Source organism: Propithecus coquereli, unplaced genomic scaffold, assembly GCF_000956105.1.
Source record: "Propithecus coquereli isolate 6110/MARCELLA unplaced genomic scaffold, Pcoq_1.0 Scaffold180, whole genome shotgun sequence".
Taxonomy (NCBI): Eukaryota; Metazoa; Chordata; class Mammalia; order Primates; family Indriidae; genus Propithecus; species Propithecus coquereli.
The window spans coordinates 2631142-2650090 of NW_012142746.1; the positions used below are offsets into that span (position 1 = coordinate 2631142).

General features: G+C 58.5%; 1 protein-coding gene across 1 annotated transcript in view; it reads right to left on the reverse strand.

The window, feature by feature from the left end:
- Positions 1–229: 229 nt before the first annotated feature.
- NKD1 (naked cuticle homolog 1 (Drosophila)) overlaps positions 230–18949 on the reverse strand; it is a 77777-nt gene continuing 59057 nt past the window's right edge. The window contains exons 5-10 of the mRNA XM_012642614.1: positions 10958–11064; positions 7618–7713; positions 3597–3744; positions 3076–3160; positions 1784–1911; positions 230–1011 (exon numbers count right to left, since the gene is read on the reverse strand). Coding sequence (XP_012498068.1) covers positions 422–1011; positions 1784–1911; positions 3076–3160; positions 3597–3744; positions 7618–7713; positions 10958–11064 — 1154 coding nt within the window. The 3' untranslated portion in view covers positions 230–421. The remainder of the gene's footprint in view (positions 1012–1783; positions 1912–3075; positions 3161–3596; positions 3745–7617; positions 7714–10957; positions 11065–18949) is intronic.

Genomic DNA, 18949 nt, shown 5'->3' on the forward strand with positions numbered 1-18949 from the left:
CGGAGATTTCGAGGGTGTCTGGAAGCCGGGCCGGGTAAGGGCATTCTCCTGGAAGAGACTGGGGGTGGTGGGGGCGGGCAGAGTTTGGGCCGAGGGCTCCCACGGCTCTGGAAGGGTGTGGGCCAACGCGTGTGGACGCTGCAGCTCCCGAGCCCCGAGGGAGCCTCTGCCATCTCTAGGCCACTTCCAAACCAGAGTCATTTCCTGGGTAAGTTATGCAGTCCCCACGACATATAAATAAAAGTTTAGTTCTGTGTTTCCATATATCTTCTACATGAAGGCTAGCTAAATATTAGTGGAGTAACAATAATTATTAATAACAATAATCGTCATAATAACAATAATTAATAGAATAATAATGCCTTGGGGTGTCGGGGGAGGGGGTCCTTCATATGGCGGGGCGGGGCCCTGGGGCGGGGCTCTATGTCTGGTAGAAGTGGTGGTAATGGTGGTGATGTTCGTGGTGGTGGTGGTGCTCGTGTCTCTGGACCGCCTGGCCGGCCGGGCTCTCGTACACCACCACGGCGGGCAGCTCTCGCAGGTGCTCCCGCCCGAGGACGGCGCCGCCCGCGGCCAGCGGTGCCTGCAGGCCCCGGCAGCCCTGCTGGCTCTCCTTGGCTCGGTGCTTGTGCTTCTTGTGCCCGAGGGGGCCCAGGGTGGGGAGGAGGGCCGGGCTGGCGGCCAGGTGGGCAGAGGGGGACACCGCAGGGACGGCAGGTCCCAGAGGGGGCTTGCTTCTCGCCCCCCTGGCCACGTGGCCCACACCCACGCTCTTGCCCTGGGCCTTGGGGGACCTCACAAAGTGCTTGCTCCCGTCCTGGGTGCCCCGGAGCCGTTGCTGGAGCTCTGAGACCTTGGCGACTGGGGTGTCAAGGAAGTGGAAGGAGCCCGGGTCCGCGCCTTGGGGCTTTCGATGGGGGGCGTGGATGGCTTCCGGCTCATGGGAGCGAGACCGAGTGGGGTTGGAGGTGCGGGGGGGCAGTTCTGACTTCTGGGCCACAGAAGGGGAGCCTAGGAACCAATTTGACAGACATTTAATGAGCACCTACTGTGTGCGAGGACTTAGTGCACACTGTACCCTAGAAATCACCCCCACCCCCAGTTCTCCAAGACTGGTAAGAGCTACCCCCGACACCCCGACTGCCTTGCAAGAAAACTCTGAAATGAACTTTCCCATCTGCTAAGTGGAAGGAACTGGTTTTTTGGTTGGTCTTCAAAAATAATAAATTTCCCTTTTGGGAGAAAGCTGAGAAAGAGAGACCACGACAGAGACCCTGAAACTGTCTAAGGCCACTAGGGCAAGAAAGAATGCTAAGTATATTACCGAAAACATGCAGAAGTGACCCCTACAGGAGTTAGACACATTAGGAAGAAGGGAAGAGGGAGTTGGGGGCAAGCGAAATTAAGCAAGAGGTCAACATATGTCACAGGCTGGTAAAGACAGAGCAAGTTTTACGCAGCAAAACTGAGGTTCTGTCTGGAACACACAGCCACAAGGAGTTAACACGGTTGCCTTGGGGTGGGCTGGGGATGGGGCACGGAACTGTTGTTTTCATTGTACTCTAAGCCCTCAGATACTGTTTGATTTTGTTCAACTTTGTGCAGGTATTGCTCTAATTTTGAAAACATTTTTAATGTCAATTCTTCCAAGAAGAGTCTTTGACCTGTCCAATAACAGCTACATCTCCCCAGCCTGCAGGAGCAATGAATGCCACCCGCGTGGCCGTCCAGCCACGCCCACCCCCTCCCACCCCCTCCCCGGGAGCATGCCTGAGCCCCTTACCAGGCCCAAACTGGGATGTGTAGTTTTCTATCCCGGCGAGATCCAGGTAGTGGTTTCTCCTCTCGATGTTCTCATCCACGCAGTGGTGGTAGCAGTCAGACTGCTCCGGGCGGCTGTCGCCCTGGAACCTACAGCGGGGACAGCAAGTGGGTTTGTCGGCACCAGGGAGGGGCAGCCTCACAGGCTACTGGAAGCCCACTGGGACAAATTCTGGACCTGTTGTTAATTTCCTTCCTGGTCTTGGGAAGAGGGTAGGGGGTGAAATGCTCATGTCTGCAGTCTGGCCTCCCCGGGCTCCTGGGAGGAGTGGATAGGGACTTTGCTGGGAACAGGTCCAGAGCAAATGTGAGGGGTTGTTGGTCAAAACCTAAGGAGCCCCCACGGCCAGGCTGTGCGCACTACAGCTAGGTGGCCTCACCCCTGATCTGTCCCCTAGACTGCTGGAGTTGAGGCTGGCAGACTCCATGACCTGCCCTAAAGCCCAGAGCGGCCTCACTAGCGCGCGTGTGTGTCTGTGGAGGGGGCAGGGGACAGAGGTGCTGCCAGAGGCCTCCTTTCTCCCCTGCAGGACTTGGGCTCCCTGCCCCTCCCCCAATCTCCAGCCAGCCTTGTCCCCTCCGATTCCCAGCCCTCTCCCCCACCACCGCGCTGTGTCCCTGCTCTCGCCTGCGCTGGCGCTGACCCCATTCCAGTCATCTCGCTGGTGCACACTAGGGGCTAACACACCCTCGCGCCTGCCCTCCTACTGCTATTTACTGATGCTTCTCTCTGAACGGTCTGCCTTTCCTCTCCGCCCTCCCTTCCTTCCGTTAAAGAAATAACAGGTGAAATGTAGTCGCGGACTGACAATCCCTTATCCACAATTCTGACATCCAAAAGCCTGAAAACAAAGATTTTTCATAACCCACTTACTTGGCAGCCAAGCCCCCCATAAAGGGATGGGAAGGTGTTTATAGCATTTACCCCACTTAGGGGGACTTCCACGCATCTCCCAGCAGGAACGTCGGCGCTGCCCAAACCCACGTATGATACATGAGAAACACACCAGGAACACCTTTCTAAAGCCCAACAAATGCTCCATTCCAAGCCATGTCTGGCCCAAAGTGTTTGGCATAAAGGGATACAGGAAACCTACATTTAATTATTTTTTAAGTTTTAGAGTTTTATTTGCGTGTCTAACATCGCTGCCCCCTGGAAGAGAGCACAGACTGGAGCCTCCTGCTCTGAATCCTTTGGATGCAGGTACACTGCTGGTGCTTACTATGCGCTCATGCGCACTGTGCTCGCCGTACCTGAGCGGGGCTCGCTGCTTCTTCTCCCAGCTTCGCAGCTCCTCGGCGGGCTTGGTCTCTGCTCGGGTCCTCGTGCCCTGCAGGTCTGAGTCCGGGTGGAGAAACACAAGAAACCTGCGGTGAGCCGCAGCGCTTCGGAACTGGCCCGCAGTGGCTTTGCTGTGCCTCTGTGGAGGGTTCCCCAGGCCAGGACTAGATGGAGGGTCTCACTGCTACCTGTCCCGCTTACCTCCTGCCCAGGACTCTTAGATGGCCTCAAGGCGCTACCCCTCAGCCTCAGCATACCAGCCTCAGCTACGGCTGCGTGCCACACCCGTACCCGCTTCCGTGGCTTTGCCTGTGCAGGGCCTCCCCTGCCCTAATCTAATCCTGCCCCTTCAAGGACCCACTCGATCCCCATCTGTCCACAGAGCAGCTCCCCAAGAAAGCCCCAGGCTCCCCGCCTGTGCCCCCCGGCGTGGTCTCTCTCTCCCAAGAGAGGGCAGCGCACTGTTCCACAGCCTGGGCCCTGCAGCCCTCACCGGCCTGGTTGACAAGGACGCTCCTCTTGTTCTGGCTGCCGTCAGGGGCCACGGTGAGCTTGACCCGCAGCGTCTTGCTTGACGTCGGGGAGTGGTTGACAGAGGAGTCGACCACCTCGTAGATGGTGTGCAGCAAGCTGGTGATGTCCTGGATTGGGGGGAAGCGGGAACCCACACGGGCTTCAGCCACGCGCACCGAACACGCGGCAATCACGGGGCCCGGCGCAGGCTGCGGTGCTGGACCCCTCTGGTTCCCCCAAGGCAGAGCCCAGGGCAGAAACCCGGATGCCGGAGGTTCACGTGGGGGGAGATGGAGGGAGCAGGAGTGAGGAGCAGGGGGCATGAAGGAGGAAACACCCACAGGGGTAAACGGGGAGAGCGGGTCACAGCCGTGGGCAGGGGGCTCGGCTGCACGAGGGACGGTGTGCAGCCCACCTCGGAGCAGGCTCACCCATGCAGGGAAGGGCTGCTACGCTGGCTTTCCTCCCTCACTGGCCGAGAGGTGCCCCAAGGAGATGACACCCCCTGAACTTGGGCTGCCCTGGACCCGAGAAAGCTCTTATCATGGGTGCTGTCCACCCTGGCAACAGGTGAACTTCGAGGTGGGCCTGGAGAAGTGGGTGGAGGGGGCAGCCTGAGCATCCGCCTCAAGTCTGGTGAGCGCCTTCCGAACAAAAACTGGAAAGATATGTCCCCGCTACAGACCGAACTGTGTCCCCCCCCCGCTCCCCCGCTCATACGTTGAAGCCCTAACCCCCAGAGTGACTGTACGTGGAGCAAGGAGGTAAGTAGGACTGAATGGGGGCACGAAGGAGGGGCCCTAACGCACTAGGTACGGTGCCCTCCTACGAGGAAGAGGTGTCAGAGGTCGTGCTCCCCACCACGCGAGGACACGGTGAGAAGGCGGCCGCCAGCAAGCCAGAAAGAGAGCCCTCGCCAGGACCTGAGGGGCCGGCACCTTCGTCTCAGACGTCCAGCCTCCAGAACTCTGAGAGAATAAATTTCTGCTGTCTAAGCCCACCGTGGCACGTTGTCATGGCAGCTTGAGCTAAGACAATCCCTAAAAGATAAACTGTTCTGTGAGAACTTGACCAAATCTCGTCTTCTCTCTGGGCCTCCAGTACCCCTCTCAACCAGAACAGGGGTCTCCAAACCATGCTCCGTGGGGAGTCTGAAAGACTCTGACTAGGGTCAGAGGAGGGCAGAGTCTCCTCGCTGGGCCTCCCTCTGTCTGGGTATCTGCTGAGGTCATTTGTCTTGCGGGGGAGGGCAGGACCTGCTTTAAATGACGTTAGAAACCCCTGGAGAAGACACCTCCTTTCTAACAGGCAGGCCCAGGGACGGCCTGTTCTCTTCCCAGCTATGCATGAGCACAGACTCGGCCCTCCCTTCACAAAGCGGCTGTGAGCCCTCTCAGCAGGGGTGGCAGAGACAGCGCCAGCACAGCCATGACCCGGCAGGTACGCGGATGGGTGACCCGGAGCAGTGGGGGCCAACCGAGGCACGGGCCCTGCCCCAGGGGGAGCTGGCAGCCACTCAGCTCGGCTGACTTGCCCTTTGACAGTGCAGGCTGAGGGTCATCCCAGAACAGCCCCAAATCCAGAATCTTCCGTTAAATCTTCAGAATCGTTGATACTAGCAACTAATTTAATTTTTAATGAAAGCCTCTGGGGTCCCACACTAGAAGACCTGGGGCCAGACTGGAATTGTGGGGGCCGCCAGTTTGAGACCCAGGCCCCCACTGCCCACGGGGCTTGCTCAGCGACCCCAGCTCTTCTGGCACGGCCCGCAGAGGACTCCTCTCCGCCCTCTTTTCCTTCCCCTGAGCTCTCTGTGCAGCCACAGTTGCTGTCGCCCTCTCGCCACCCCGGGAAGCCCAGGAAGGAGGCGCTGTCACCCAGGTGAGGCAGGAGAAGTCCGCCATCATCACGTCCAGGCGTCTTACACCCCGAGAGGCTGGGCCTGGCGTGTGATCCCGGGGGTCCCAGCTGTCTCGGGGTCTAGGAACAGGCAGGCCCTGATGATTCCAGCTTGAAAGTCAACCCCACTGGCTGCACAGGGTCAGGCATGCCGGAAAAGGTGGGATAACTATTTCTCACATGAATGAACACCTGAAGGATGAACAGGTACTTTTTTCCAAGTGGGAAAGCTGGCCCAGACCCAGGCTCTGGTCTGCCGGTGCGCTGAGGTGGGAGCCCTCTGCCCTGGCACACAGAAAGCATAGGGGGGAGTGGCATTTGCCACCACACTTGAGGAGTGGCTTTGGGGCTATAAATAGACGGGGGACACCAGGCTGAGTCCTCCCTCAACTTGAAGCCAACCTCCCGGCTCCCGGGTAGGAGGAAAAACAATCCAGTGAACTCTTTCCCCAGGGCCACGCTGGGCCACCTTCCCTGGAAACCCTCTCTCCCGTCCTCTCATTACGAAGGCGGATAAGGAGGACATGAACACAGAACCACAAAACAGTGTCTGCCCACAGGTTTCTGCAAGGTGCCCGAGACGGGGGACAAATCCTTGTGTGGTCAGTACACGAGGCTCCTCAGCACCTTCTAAACCAGAAAAAAAATGGAGGCGGCAGCTACAAGGGGCTGAGTCATCCTCACCACTGCCCACGTGAGAAAAGGAAGATGCCGCTGCACCGAGAAGCCCAGCCTAGCTGTCAGAGTTGGTTTGGGAGCTTGTGTTGACATTCTGAATTTGCGGGGGTTGCTGAGAGGATGGGCCATAAGTTAAAGCTGTCAGCAACCATCTTGCTACTGCCAAGGGGAGAGCCTGACTGATAGTGAGAGAGCACAGAGGAAGCAGGGCCATGAACATCTGGTCCTGAAGACACAGAGCCTCTGGATCCAGCCGTACCTGAAATCAGCCCCCCAAACCAACTTTCAGTTACAGGAGCCAGTATACTCCTTTTTGTTTTTAAGTCCACCAGTTGGGGCTGGTATTGTCACTCACATGTAGAGAGTGGTGAGTGATTACAGTCAGTCACCGTTTCTTCCTCTAATCCGTTGGATCAGCCCTTAAGCCACAGCCTAAGGAGGAGGTGGCCTTTCTAACCCAGGTCTCCCCTCTGGCAGCATAAAGGCCAACTTCTCCTGCACTATGCACAGAGAAGGCCACACTCTGCCCCGACTGGGGCACAGCTTCAGAGCCTCTGTGGGAACATGTGGGCACGCCGGCCCTCCGCCTCGGACCCTCCAGAGCTGTGCCCGCTGCATGCCGCACAGCCCGGCTCCCTCCAAGAGCCTTCCCCGGACCCTCCGCCAATCTCCGTCGCACCGTCCTGTTTCTTCCCTTCCCTGAGCACATCACCGCTTACAGTTAACCTGTAACTGTCTGGGTCTGCCTCCCTCGTCAGAGTGTCAGAGCCGCGAGGCAAGCAACTGTGTCTGATCTGATCCCCGCTGCGTCCTCGCGCAGCGTACCTGGCGGATGCACAGAGCTGGTGGTCCGTCCGCAGACACGGGCAGGCAGGAGGGACATGTGGGGGCAGGGCCCTGAGCAGGCAGACAGACACAGGCACGCAGGGGGAGGATGAGAAAGAACAGGCCTGGCGGGAGGCGGTGACCAGAGCTGTGACCGCAGAGCCACCAGCGGGGCCTTTAGCGCTGGGGGTATTCGCCCCTGAAGGGGAGGTGCCGAGTGGCCTTTGTGTGCTCGCTGCCCACCCCCGGGCAGAAGGGCTGTGTGGGGAGGTGGCCTGCAGTGGCCCCAGCCCTGCCCCTGGAGCTCTGGGACCAGAGAGTGAGGGAAGAGGACAGGATTCTGTTAGGTCCGGGGTCCTTTTCTGGGGAGGTCCTGGGGCTCTGTGCCTGCCTCCACCTCTCCCTCCCTGTCACCTCTTGCTACTCGCCAGCAGCTCTGGGACACCCCTTGAGATCTCCTGGAAGCTCCCAGCAGCCCTGCTGCCCCTGCTCTCTGCCCAGCCGCTGCCTACTGTGGCCGCCCCTGCAGGGGAAGTGGCAGCCGTGGCGGGGTGCTGAGCCCGGCCCTGGGCGTGAGGTTGGGACGCAGGTGTACTCACCTCTCGGGTGACCTTGCCATTGTTGTCAAAGTCGTACAGGGTGAAGGTCCATTCCTGCCGGCTGTCCTCCTCCACTGACACGTCACACTGTAGCTCCTGGACACAAAGAGACAGGCGGGACCGGTCACCTGCTGGCTGTAACACCAAGCAGGTGGTGCACGCTTGGGCTCTGAGGCCAGGCCACGGGGCAGCCACCTGCCCTCTGCCCTCCCCAGACCCTGGGTGCAGGAGGAGCACAAGGACCAAGTCAGAGGTGGCCAGAGCCCAGGCAGGGGAGGTTCGGCCTCACAGGGACACCCGCAGGGCTGCCAGCGGTCCTGGGTCTTCACAGACAAAGGAAACACAAGAAGAGGGGATCTGAGAAGAGGCTTTGTAGCCTCAGGATGGCTAAGGTTGGACAAAGGGCTGGAAACAACTAGAAAGCAATAGGAACAACACCACGGAAGGCCCAGGCAGGACTCTCAGGGTGGGAGGAGACAGGCACAAAGGGCTCAAACGCCAGCCAGCCCCGGGCCCTCCACAGCCAGGTGACTCTGAACCTGTCACTACGCTGCTCTGTGCCTCAGTTTCCCCTCATATAAATTATGGAAAATGACAGTATTTTCCCAGAAGGGTGGCTGGGAAGATCAAATACCCGCCTCCTCACGTCTCCTCGGCCCCCCGAGCTTCCTGAGGCTGTGGCGGACAGTTCCCAACCTCCCACCTGACAGCCCGGGCGTGTCTGTTCCAGGCAGCTCTGCGGAGCCAGGCGCCGAATGCCCAGAGGCACCTGAACAAGGGCGGGACTCCTCACCCCTCCGGGGGACAACTCTGAGCCCACTACACATGGCTCCTCCGAGGGTCGCCAGCAGGCCTGGGCCCAGCTGCCCGGGCAGGTGACCCCGCATCAACCCGCCCTTCGCTGGCTTCCCTCCTTCCTTGCTGCCAAGGCCTCATGCCTGGGTCTGCTCTGGGGGACTGGAAACGAGACGTGCTTGGTACACTGTCTGGGACACAGAAGAGCCCAGTAATGGTGGTAGCTACTGTTTTACTGTATTGATTAATCCAACAATAATTTCATTTTCATTCGCAGCAACCAGAAGTGTCTAATCCCAGGGAATCTGAGCTGGGAAGTGGTGAGCTCTGTCACTGGAGGCCTGTGGGCAGAGGCTGGCTAAGCGCCACGCAGAGAGTTCTAGAAAGCATGTTGTTTGGGGAAAGAGGTTCCACAAATGGCCTTTAAGATTTGTAAGATTCTACGAAACAAGAACAGATGCTCCCAGACCATTCTGCTCTGCGTTTGGCCCGCGCTGGGGCAGGCTCAGCCCCCGGCACAGGGAGGCACCTGGCCTGCGAACGCTGGCGGCTGTGCCCTGGCAGCGCGTCCCTGCCCCGGCCTCTGCAGCTTAAAGCCAGCTCCCACCAGCAGTTCTCGGGCGGCCCGCGCCGAGTTCAAAGTCACCCTTGCCTCAGTGTGCCATGCCCATCTGATACCTGCCGAGGGCCTGCCCTGCTCTCTGAGGCACAGGTTCGTGTGGCATGACACATGTGCTGCACACACGTGCCCACACCCACACGCACACACACACCCACACACACCCCTACACATGCACACACCTATACACGTACATTTACACATGCACACACACAGGGTTTACCTGTCTCCAAGACAGCTGGGGTTTGAAGTTCAGAAACACGGGTTGAGTAACTACAGCCACCTGCCCTGGGTCTCCTTGGCCCCCACCCCCTCCCACCTGGACTTCTCAGGAGGGTCCTCCTCCTCTTCCTCGACTGTGGCTCAGTCCCGATCAGCCCGCCAGCCCCTCTCCAGAAACGCACTTGGCTTCCAGGGAAGCACGGTGCCCAGGTCCGGGCCTTCCTTCTGCTAAAGGCTCAGCTCTTGGCCTTTGCCAAGCCCCCTGGAGATCCCACGGGGACCCCGGTGGACTCAGGGCGGGGCCAGGCTCCAAGAAGAAGCTGGCAGCCCTAACACCGCAGCTAGACACTGCCTGGCCCCCCTGTGCCTGTGTGTAGGGCCCTTGGTGTCGGCCTGGTCCCCCTGTCCTGTACCGTCACCCCCCCGGCTCCCCACCCTGCGCCAGCCACACGAGGCAGCTTGCCACCCCCCCACAACGTGCCGGCACTTCAAGCCCCCAGGCCTCTGCCCCTGCTGTTCCCTCTGCCTGAAACGACCTCCAGGCCCCAAAGGCCGCCCTGTGTGGCACCTGCCCACCCTACAGCCCTGCTGCCTCCTCCGGGCAGTGCAGAAAACCCGGAATGATCAAAGTGTCCATCGCTCCGCACCCCTCCGGCCTGACTTAGGCGACCATCCCCAGGCTCCCAGATCCCTGTCACATCGCCAGCTGTGCAGTGGCTGGGTCTGGGTCACTCACTGTCCCTTCACCACTGTGCACTCCATGAAGGCAGGAACCACGCCCAGTTCACTGCCGGGTCCCCTGGCAACCGGCCGGTGCCCAGTCGGCGCTGGAGAGGAGGGAGGAAAGCGCTGACTCTGTACCGCAGCCCGTCTTGGGCACTCCAGGTGCGTGAGCCCACGGCGCCTCCACGTCCCGGGGCCAGAGCATTCACTGCTAGGCCCCCTTTAAAGGTGAGGTGAGTGAGGCCACCGAGACTTTAGGGACTTGCCCTGACATCACACGGCTACTGCTGGGTACAGCCAGGACTTGAACCCTGGCCTGCTGACTCCAGACTAGCCCCTGGGGGTTAAGGAGGGCACACGGGAAGGGCGGAGGAGGGCAGAGAGAAGCGGGCGCTCCGCTCGGGCAGGCCTGCTCTCGCTCTCAGCACCTGGCGCTGAGCTTGGCGCGTGGACGGGGCTCAGTGCACTGCTGGGGTTGGAGGGACGAACGGGCTGTGAGCTCGGGGAGGGCACACCCCTTGTGTGGACCACACAGGGAAACTGAGGCCCAGAGAGCATCAGGGACCTGCCGAGGCCTCCTGCCTCCTGGTCATCCAGCCCACCCAAGAGCCCCCACCTGTGTTCCAGAACAGCCTCTAGACGAAGGGTTCACCGAGGAAACTGAGGCTCAGAGAGGTAACGGCAGCACCAGGGCCAGAGTCCTAACATCCTACCTCCCCTCGTCCACTCACGGGCCACTGGCCACCGCCCGCGTGGAGAGCAGGAGCCGGGCTGAGACAGTGGCAGTGGTGAGTTTTCGGAGCCTCGCCCTCAGCCAGGGGGCCCAGATTGGCAGGAGGAACCCCCCACTCGGGGTGGCTGTTCACCAGGAGGCCAGGGGCCCTCCGGTCCCCACGGCCTCAGCTTCCCTCCTCGCAGAGCACCAAGAGGAGAGAACCCATCTGGCCTCCCCAGGGCCCGGCACCAGGAAAGGAGACTTACCTCAAACTTCAGCTGCTTCTTGGAGCCCGGGCAGGACTCGCTCGCCTTCTCCATCCTCTTCTCATCTCCGCTGCCCAGGCCGTCGGTCTTCTCCGGGGGCAGGGCCACTGCGGGCAGGCGGGCGAGAGAGCGTGAGGAGGGGACAGTCTCACCAGCGTGCTGGGCCCCTCCTGCCCCACCCCATCTGCGGGCGAAATCGCTCTACTTTCTGGGCCCTGGTGACACCCGGGCTGCCTGAGAGGTGACCCCAAGACGACACCGCCCTAGGGTGCATCTGTCTGCGCTGGGCACCCAGTGGGCCCCTCAGGCCCCCGTCAGCCTGAGACTTCGGTGCCCACAGAGGCACACGGGCACCCAGTACAGTGTCAGGCCAAAGGGCAAGCAGATGAGGGCAGGGGGTGCTTCTGGAGCCCCAAGACCACAGCCATTTTCTGTCCAGCCTCGCTGCCTTCCACGCTGACTTTCCGGCCTCTTCAAAGCGGCCACCGCCTGGGCCCAGCGCGCGGTCCCGGCCGTGAGCGGTAACAGTCAGGGGAGGGACGGCCTCACCACCTTGCCTCTTTGGGGAATCAGGGCAGGTGGTAGCTAAGTTTTCTCAAAACCGAGGCTTTGGGAGTAGAAATGGACCAAAAGCACTAGGCCAAGTACACACAGTCCGCGTGGGGAGCAGCACGTGGGGAGATGCCCCGGGTCACCTGCTCGGACCGGGCAGGGACAGGAAGGCCACAGCGGCAACTGGCTGCCTGCGCAGCGGCCCCACCACGGTTCCCTCCCTCCCCGCGTCCCGAGCACACCCGGCATCACCCAGGGCCTCTCACGGCGGCGGCTCCCTGAAGCCGTCAGGGCTGCAGCTAGAGACCCGGGTCTCAGAGACGGACCTCGGCTCCTCTCTGGGTGGCTTCACTGCATGAGGCCCGTGAAGAACAAGCCTGAGAGACACCGACTCCTCAGAAGACCTCGAGGACCGGGGCACTGACACTGTCGGGGAGGGTCACTGCAGCCAGCTGCCTCTATAATACTGTAGCCAATAAAACCAAGTCCCGCCCTCCCTGTTCCTCCAAAGCAAACACCTCAAAGGCTGGGCCGTCCCACTTCAGTGGGACCCTGAACCCTGGGGGCAGGTGATCGGCCAGGGACCCAAGGACAGTCAAGCACACAGCTCAGCCACCCCAACTCCTGCATCCCCAATCTACCCGGTGCCCTGCCGAGCCAGAGCTGCCACCATCACAGGGCCAGACGGTACAATGCAGCCATTTCCACCAGCCACAGAGCAGCAGGCACCACTGTCACCCCTGTCGGGGAGCCAGGGCTTTCCCCATTCCCAGCACTAAGCGAAGCTCTCAGCCTTGGAAGACTCCAGTATCTCTAGCGGGTGCACCTGAGCTGGGCAGGAGAGTCGCATTTGAGAGGACACATTCAGACTCATGCCCTGGTTCACATTCTGGCCCTGCAGCTGACTGGCTGGGGCAGCCTTGGCCAAGGCACTCGACTTCTCTGGACCTCAGGCCCCTCATCTGTAAACTGGGATGCAATGGTCTCGCCCTCGCAGGGCTGTCGGGAGAGGGCAATGAGGAAAGTAGCCAGCACACAGTAAGTGCTCAATAAATGCTGGCTTTGCAAAGGATGTAGACGGGCCATGGTCCCAGATCATACCCCATATCCAAATGATCCCTTACTCCAAAACTGCCCCCTGGAGAAACCATAGTGATATCACTGCCTGCAACATCCTCTATTCACCCTTCCTGGGGGGATAAAAAGAAGAAAAAGAAAAAGCAGAAAGAAAAACAAAGCCCAGCTCCATCTTCAAAGCTGCGGCCTCCCTCCACAAAGGTCCTGGCTGGAGATGCAAGCTGGCCAGGCTTATCGAAACCAAACTTCAAGTTCAAAGGGAAGTTATCAGAAAGCCACCTTCAGGTTCAATGTTGCCTTTCATGTTCCACTTGATAAAACCCAAAGAAAAGGAACCTCTGTCCTTGCTCTCTCCTCTGGAGCACCCCTCCTGGCCACGCACGGAGAACCTGTCTTCCCTTAGGTCCTCTCCTGCCTCCTTCCTTTCTCCCCACCCAAGAGGGACGGAAAACATCCCCCCAGCTCCTCCTATGTCTTCTCCAAAGACCACCGTGCCTGGATCGTCCCAGGTCCCTCATCCCATCCCAGCTCAGACCACCACGCAGATACCAGTGGGGCAGCCAGCGGTCAGTAAACCCACCAGGCAGCCATTGCCATCGTGGGGCTGGACACAGGCAGGTGGCAGGACTGTGATTCTTCCTGCCCTGGGAACTTGGGGGTCAGGGACAAGGACAGTCAGCACCCTCTTCCCCCACCAAAGGCCTTTCACCCTCTTGCCATCTCTTGCCCAGTAGCCAGAAGAGGTGGCAGACAACTGGCCAGAAAGCCACGCAGACCCCAATGCCAGGGGCAAGGGCTGCGTCTCAGGGGCCCTGCACCTACATCCACATGTGAACCCTCTGAAACCAAACCAAGTCCAACAGCCACGGCCCCCAGCCGCCCTGCACAGAACAAAGCACCCATGGGTGGCACTCGCCAGCAGGCAGGAGGGGGTGAATAGTGCTCACGGCAGGTCACCCCGGTCACGCCGACCAGGGAATGGAGTCAGGATGAGTCCATTCTCTGTCTCTTATTCCTGTTTAGCCCAGCAATTTTGTTTTCCTTGGGAGATTATCTTTTGGGGGACAAAATTTGAGGGGGTCTCTGATCACTCATCAATTGCGAGTCAGAGTAAGTGCAGGAGATACTATTAATTTGGAAGAAGAAAGGACAGCACGGAACAAGCAGGAGAAAAAGGAATGACAAGGACAGAGTAGGGAGGAAAACAAAGCCTTCCACCTGCCTACCAAGCACCCCTGGGTTGACAAACTACACCCTGTGAGCGAAAGTTGGCCCACCACCTGTTTTTGTAAATAAAGTTTCATTGGGACACAGTCATGCCCATTCACACTGTCTATGGCTGCTTTCACTCTACAACGCCAGAGCTGAACAGTCCCAACAGAGACCATATGGCCCACGAGCCTAAAATACGTGCTATCTGGCCCTCCATGGAAGTCTGTGGATCGCTGCCGTAGGTGAACGCAGCCCTCCAGCCCCACCACGTACATGCTGATGAGCAAGGCGCAGACTGGATTTCACCTACTACTTGCCACTTGACTGGAAACCCTTACTCAGTACACAACCTGCCCAACCATACACAGTGGCCATGGGAGAAAGAAAATGTCAGCTCTGCTTTCCTAAAACCAATTCCCAGCCCAAATGAGTCTGGGGGCGGTTTGCAGAGCCGCTTCTCTTTGGAAGCTGCTCCCTCGTCCCTCCTCATATCCTCATACCACAGCCACGAGGAGTCGGCCTGCCGTGTTTACCAAATGACGGTTCTCTCCCCCACGAGCTCCCAGCCTGGCAGCTCTCCACCCCCAGCAACTGCCAGATTAAATGCATTACTTGACCATCTTCACCCGGCTCCCTTTGATGTTCCCTTCTCGAGCTTCAAAATACCTTTTGGAGGGAGATCAGACAGCATTAAACAGAATTACTAATTAATTAAGCAAAGTTAAATTTTAAACACTGTTTGTTGTGTTAGCCAAAAGCCTGAACAGAACAGACTTTTTTCCTCCGCTGAGATCAAAGACAGTCTCTTCCCTCTCCCCTCCCCCAGTTTAAAAAAAGGGATGGGAGGGAGGAAGAGAGAGAGAAAGAAGAGAGGAAATACCTGAACGGTGGCAACTTTGATCATGGGTCCAGACTCCCACCCCCCACCCCCATGGGCCCAGTGGGAGGCTCCTTTGGGACCCCCTGCTGGGAGAGTCCGGGTCACTCGGGACTGTTTACCCTGGCAAACAGCAGTGACCCAGGGAGCAGGATGGCACAGCCCACCCAGCCTGAGCTGCTGACAGATGGCGCCACCCAAACAGCATGAGAAGGGCTGTGAAATAAAACAGATCCACCCTCCTGAGCAGTCCGGCAGGAGGAGCACCTCGGGACTCTCCCCACTTGGTCTGGGGTCATTTGGGGTCACTGGAAGACCGGCTCCGAGAAGTAGGTTGTACACTGCACAACTCCAGGAGGCGCCACTCACACGACAGACACCACAGACATGGGTATTGCTTATGACGTTTTCCAGACGGATGGCAGAAAGGGCTCTCGAGGAAGGGCACCTTTCCCAGATTGTGCAAACGCATCTGGAGCCGGCAGGGTGCCGTCTCCTGCGGTTAGGTCTCGCGCTTTGGTCTGTACAGTCCTAGCTGGGACCTTCTGACCGCGTCACAGGAGCCCCCGCGTCGGCACAGCCAGGACGCAAGCTTCTTGAGAGCCGGGGCCCTGCCGGCTTCTGCCCCCGAGTCGCCCAGTGTGTGGCAGGCCGCATACACGCACAGAGATACTCCACCAGTTTGCTGAGCTGCAACACGCCCTACAGGTAGGCATGAGGACAGCTGGCTACGTGGCAGACACGCCATGCCTCCTGCCTCGACTGAGGCTAGAAACGGGCATGGGGAATCGGTGAAAATCTAAAACCTGCGTGACATGAGCAAAAGGCAGCTTATTTTAACACAATCCAGAAAGGCCTGATTGATAGGAAACTCTGAAAGAAGAAACAGAATTTGAAACACGGTTATGCCTAAATCACCCCACTGAAGACCAGGAATTCCTAACATTTCGAATGCACGGCAGACACCTCCCTTAGCCCAGTTACCTGGCAAGTTCTTCTCAGTTAATACAACGTAACATTTAACACAAGCCAGAGCTTCCTGGCTGGAGTTTGGACGCTCGCCCTAACGTAGCCACAGTCCTTTTCCAATTGTCCACGTACAGATTATCTGCTGCAAATATTTCAGTCTCAGGGTAGCTTGCCAGGATGTTTGAGTCCCCAACCTTCTGACAGCAGCTGTTAGAAGGAATGCAGATGAATTTTAATATTAGCCTGTGCCAAATATAATTAGGCGGGTAAATCTGCTGCCAGTAAAAAGAGAAAGATATCATATGTGCATTCCAGGCCAAATGGTTTCTTGCATTATCTGCGTCCGGCTCTCCCTAGGGAGTGAGTCCCGGACATGCGTGACTCAGTTTGTAAACACAGTCACACACACGGCTGGGCTGCCCTGGAGACGCGGGTGACGTTGGTAGTTACACACGTTGTTCCATGAAGTCTCTTACCCCCGTGTGGAGTGTGTTACTTATTTGCATTTTACAAAAGAGGAAACTTAGCTTAAAAAGCAAATTTGATTAAGCCACGTCCCTACTTAAAACCCTCCAATGGTTCCTTTTTGCCTAAGGATGAGTCCAGGGTCTTCCAAGACCTGGCTGCTGCCGCCCCTCAGCCCCACGTTCCCACGGAGCTGCTTTCTGCGTCGGACCTGCTGTGCTCGCCTGCTGCCGTCCCTGCCAAGGACACCCTTGTACCCTGCCACCCTGCTCGTCCTGCAGTTCCTGGGAGAAGCGTGTCTCACACCCTCCGGGGCGAGGTTAGGTGTCCCTGCTCAGTTACCATCATCACTTTTTGCATCTTCTGACTCTGTCTTCTGTTGCCCCAACAAATGCAGTATGGTGTCTGTCACACCATGGGTGCTCCTCCTCCTCCTCATCATCAAAATGAAACAATGGTAAGAAGTGGAACCAGGATTTGAACTCAGGAGTTGTGGAACAGGAAGAACTAAAATCCCCGTGTCCTGACTCCCCAAGCCACTGGTCTCTCCACTCTGTCACGCCACAATAGCTGACACCTGCTCCTGCACGTCCAGCAACCCTTCTCCTTCTGATAATAGCATCTGCTCCCTGCTGAGCCTCCCCTCCCCCACTCTCAGTCTGTGCGGTTCATGGGGGACTGAACCCACCCCAGCGTCAGGGATGTACCCAGCACCCCACCCAACCCGGCCATCTCATCCTGACGCCACTGCGCCGGCCCTGGGTCAGCACGGAAGGAGGGTTCCTCGCGGAGCTGACGGAGCCACGTGTCCCAGCCCTTTCCAACCTGGAACGGACCTTCACAACGTGGTTGTGTGTTTTGTAACATTTTCACAATGAGGCATTTTATCCTCAATCGGTTAAGACGGTCATCTCTTTCCATTCTGATGTCCCGTGCCTCCCCTTGCGTCAGGTGACGCTGTCGGGAAACACAGGCATTTCTGGAAACGAGCTAAGCGCAGACTGAGATGGCAATATTACATTTTTAGATTTAGTCCCAAAGTTGCATAAGCTTCAGATCCTAGAAAACCTGGATCCACCCTGATCAGCAAAGTGAGAGTCGAACATCTGCAAGAAATAGCGTGACTTGGGGGTCCCTTCACCCGCGGTGCCTGAGCTCACAGGATGGGCAGGCCTAGAGCTGGGGGCAACCAGCTTTGCCCCTGCGGGGTGGAGGCTGCCGGGGCGGGGGCAGGAGGGAGCTGTGCGACACGTTCTCAGCTCCTGAATCTAGCCAGGCCGTTTTAGGCAAGATCTGCCCTAGGATTTTTCAATATCATGTGCCAAAAGCTTAAGCGAGTTTGGGGTGAGTTTCCAAAAGAATCCTCATTTAACTAATCCATCGCTTTGAGCTCCTGCTTTTCAGGAAAAACCACCATGGAGGCCACCGCCACCCAAACAGTAATTTCCAATGCAGGACTCGCGGGGGCGGTTTCGGGCTTTCCCACCAGTGGGTGTGCACCCCTTCCTGAGACCAGAAATGCCACCAGGGTCTTCTTCTCCACAATCCCGCCTCCCCAGGCTGCATTTTACTGTCCCTAGATTTTGCTTAAGGACCAGCTGTAACTGAGGGAAAGAGAAAGGGGAAAAACCGTTCCCCACGCAAAGCACCCTGGCCTTTCTTTCGCATCCGAGCGTGAGGCTGGTGGCCACTCTGCTCTGAGGCCCGAGCAGGACTGAGAGCAAACATCTGCTCAGGGCGGGAGGGGACCCTGGGAGAGGGAGAAGGAAGGGGGGAGCTCCGCGGGCTAAAAATACCATGTCCCTTCCACTCCGCCCGTCCCCACCCAAGTTAAAACACGTGATGAAACTCAACTTTTACAATGCAACCCCGAGCTACTTGAAACTATTAAAACCTCCTCAGTATCTGACACGAGTCAGAATTTCCACTGTTCAAGCTGAGCTTTTATGAAGAACAGACTTGAGAGAAACTGCCGAGGTACAAAGTCCGCTTGTCCTGTCACTGCTGAAACTCGGCTTCTGGGGGACTTCAGGGGAGTGAAGTCAGGCTCGGCTGACACTCCGCAACAGGACGGGCTCTGACCTGAGGGACGCGAGCCAGCGGGGTGTGGCCCGCCTGCCCCTCTGGCTGGGGGTCCCCGCTGCTCTCCCATGCACCCCACTTCCTCTCAGACTTCCAGGGACCCCACCAGCCAGCCTCGCCCGGGAGTCACGTGCAACCCTCTGTGGCTGCCTCCCGAGAAGTCTTGACTCTTGGTCCCTCTCCTACCCAGCCGCCCCTGCACCCAACTGCACAACCAGGTACCCCACGGCCCACTCGGGTTCCCTACCTGGATGTCTAACGGTCACCCGCCAAAACCTCCACCTCTGGCGTGACACTGCCATTTCCTTAGCTCCTTAAGCCAAAAGTCTACGATGCACCCGGACCCTTTCCCTCCCCACCTCCTCACCCCCTCCCCAGCCCCCAGACCCTTGTACCTCTCCCCAGACCCACAGTCCCCAGGCTAGGCCAGCACTACTGCCATTGCCTCCTGGTTCCCTCCCCTCCTTCCTCCCTCCCCGCGGCTGTCCTTCCAGAATCATCTTCTTCAGTCGGAAGTCAGAATCTGGCAGCCGTCTACCCAAGCCGCCAACCCAAGCGCGTGGTGCGACACGCACCGACTCCCCACCCGCCTCCCACGTCTCCCCCCGACACACTGACCTCCTTTCTGTTCTTCCCAAAACTCCAAGTTCCTTCCACCTCAGGGTGTTGCTTGCTCCTCCCAGCTGCTCTCCCTCCACATTCTCCCATGGCTGGCTCCTTCCTGGCACCTGCATCTCAGCTGAAGAATCACTTCCACA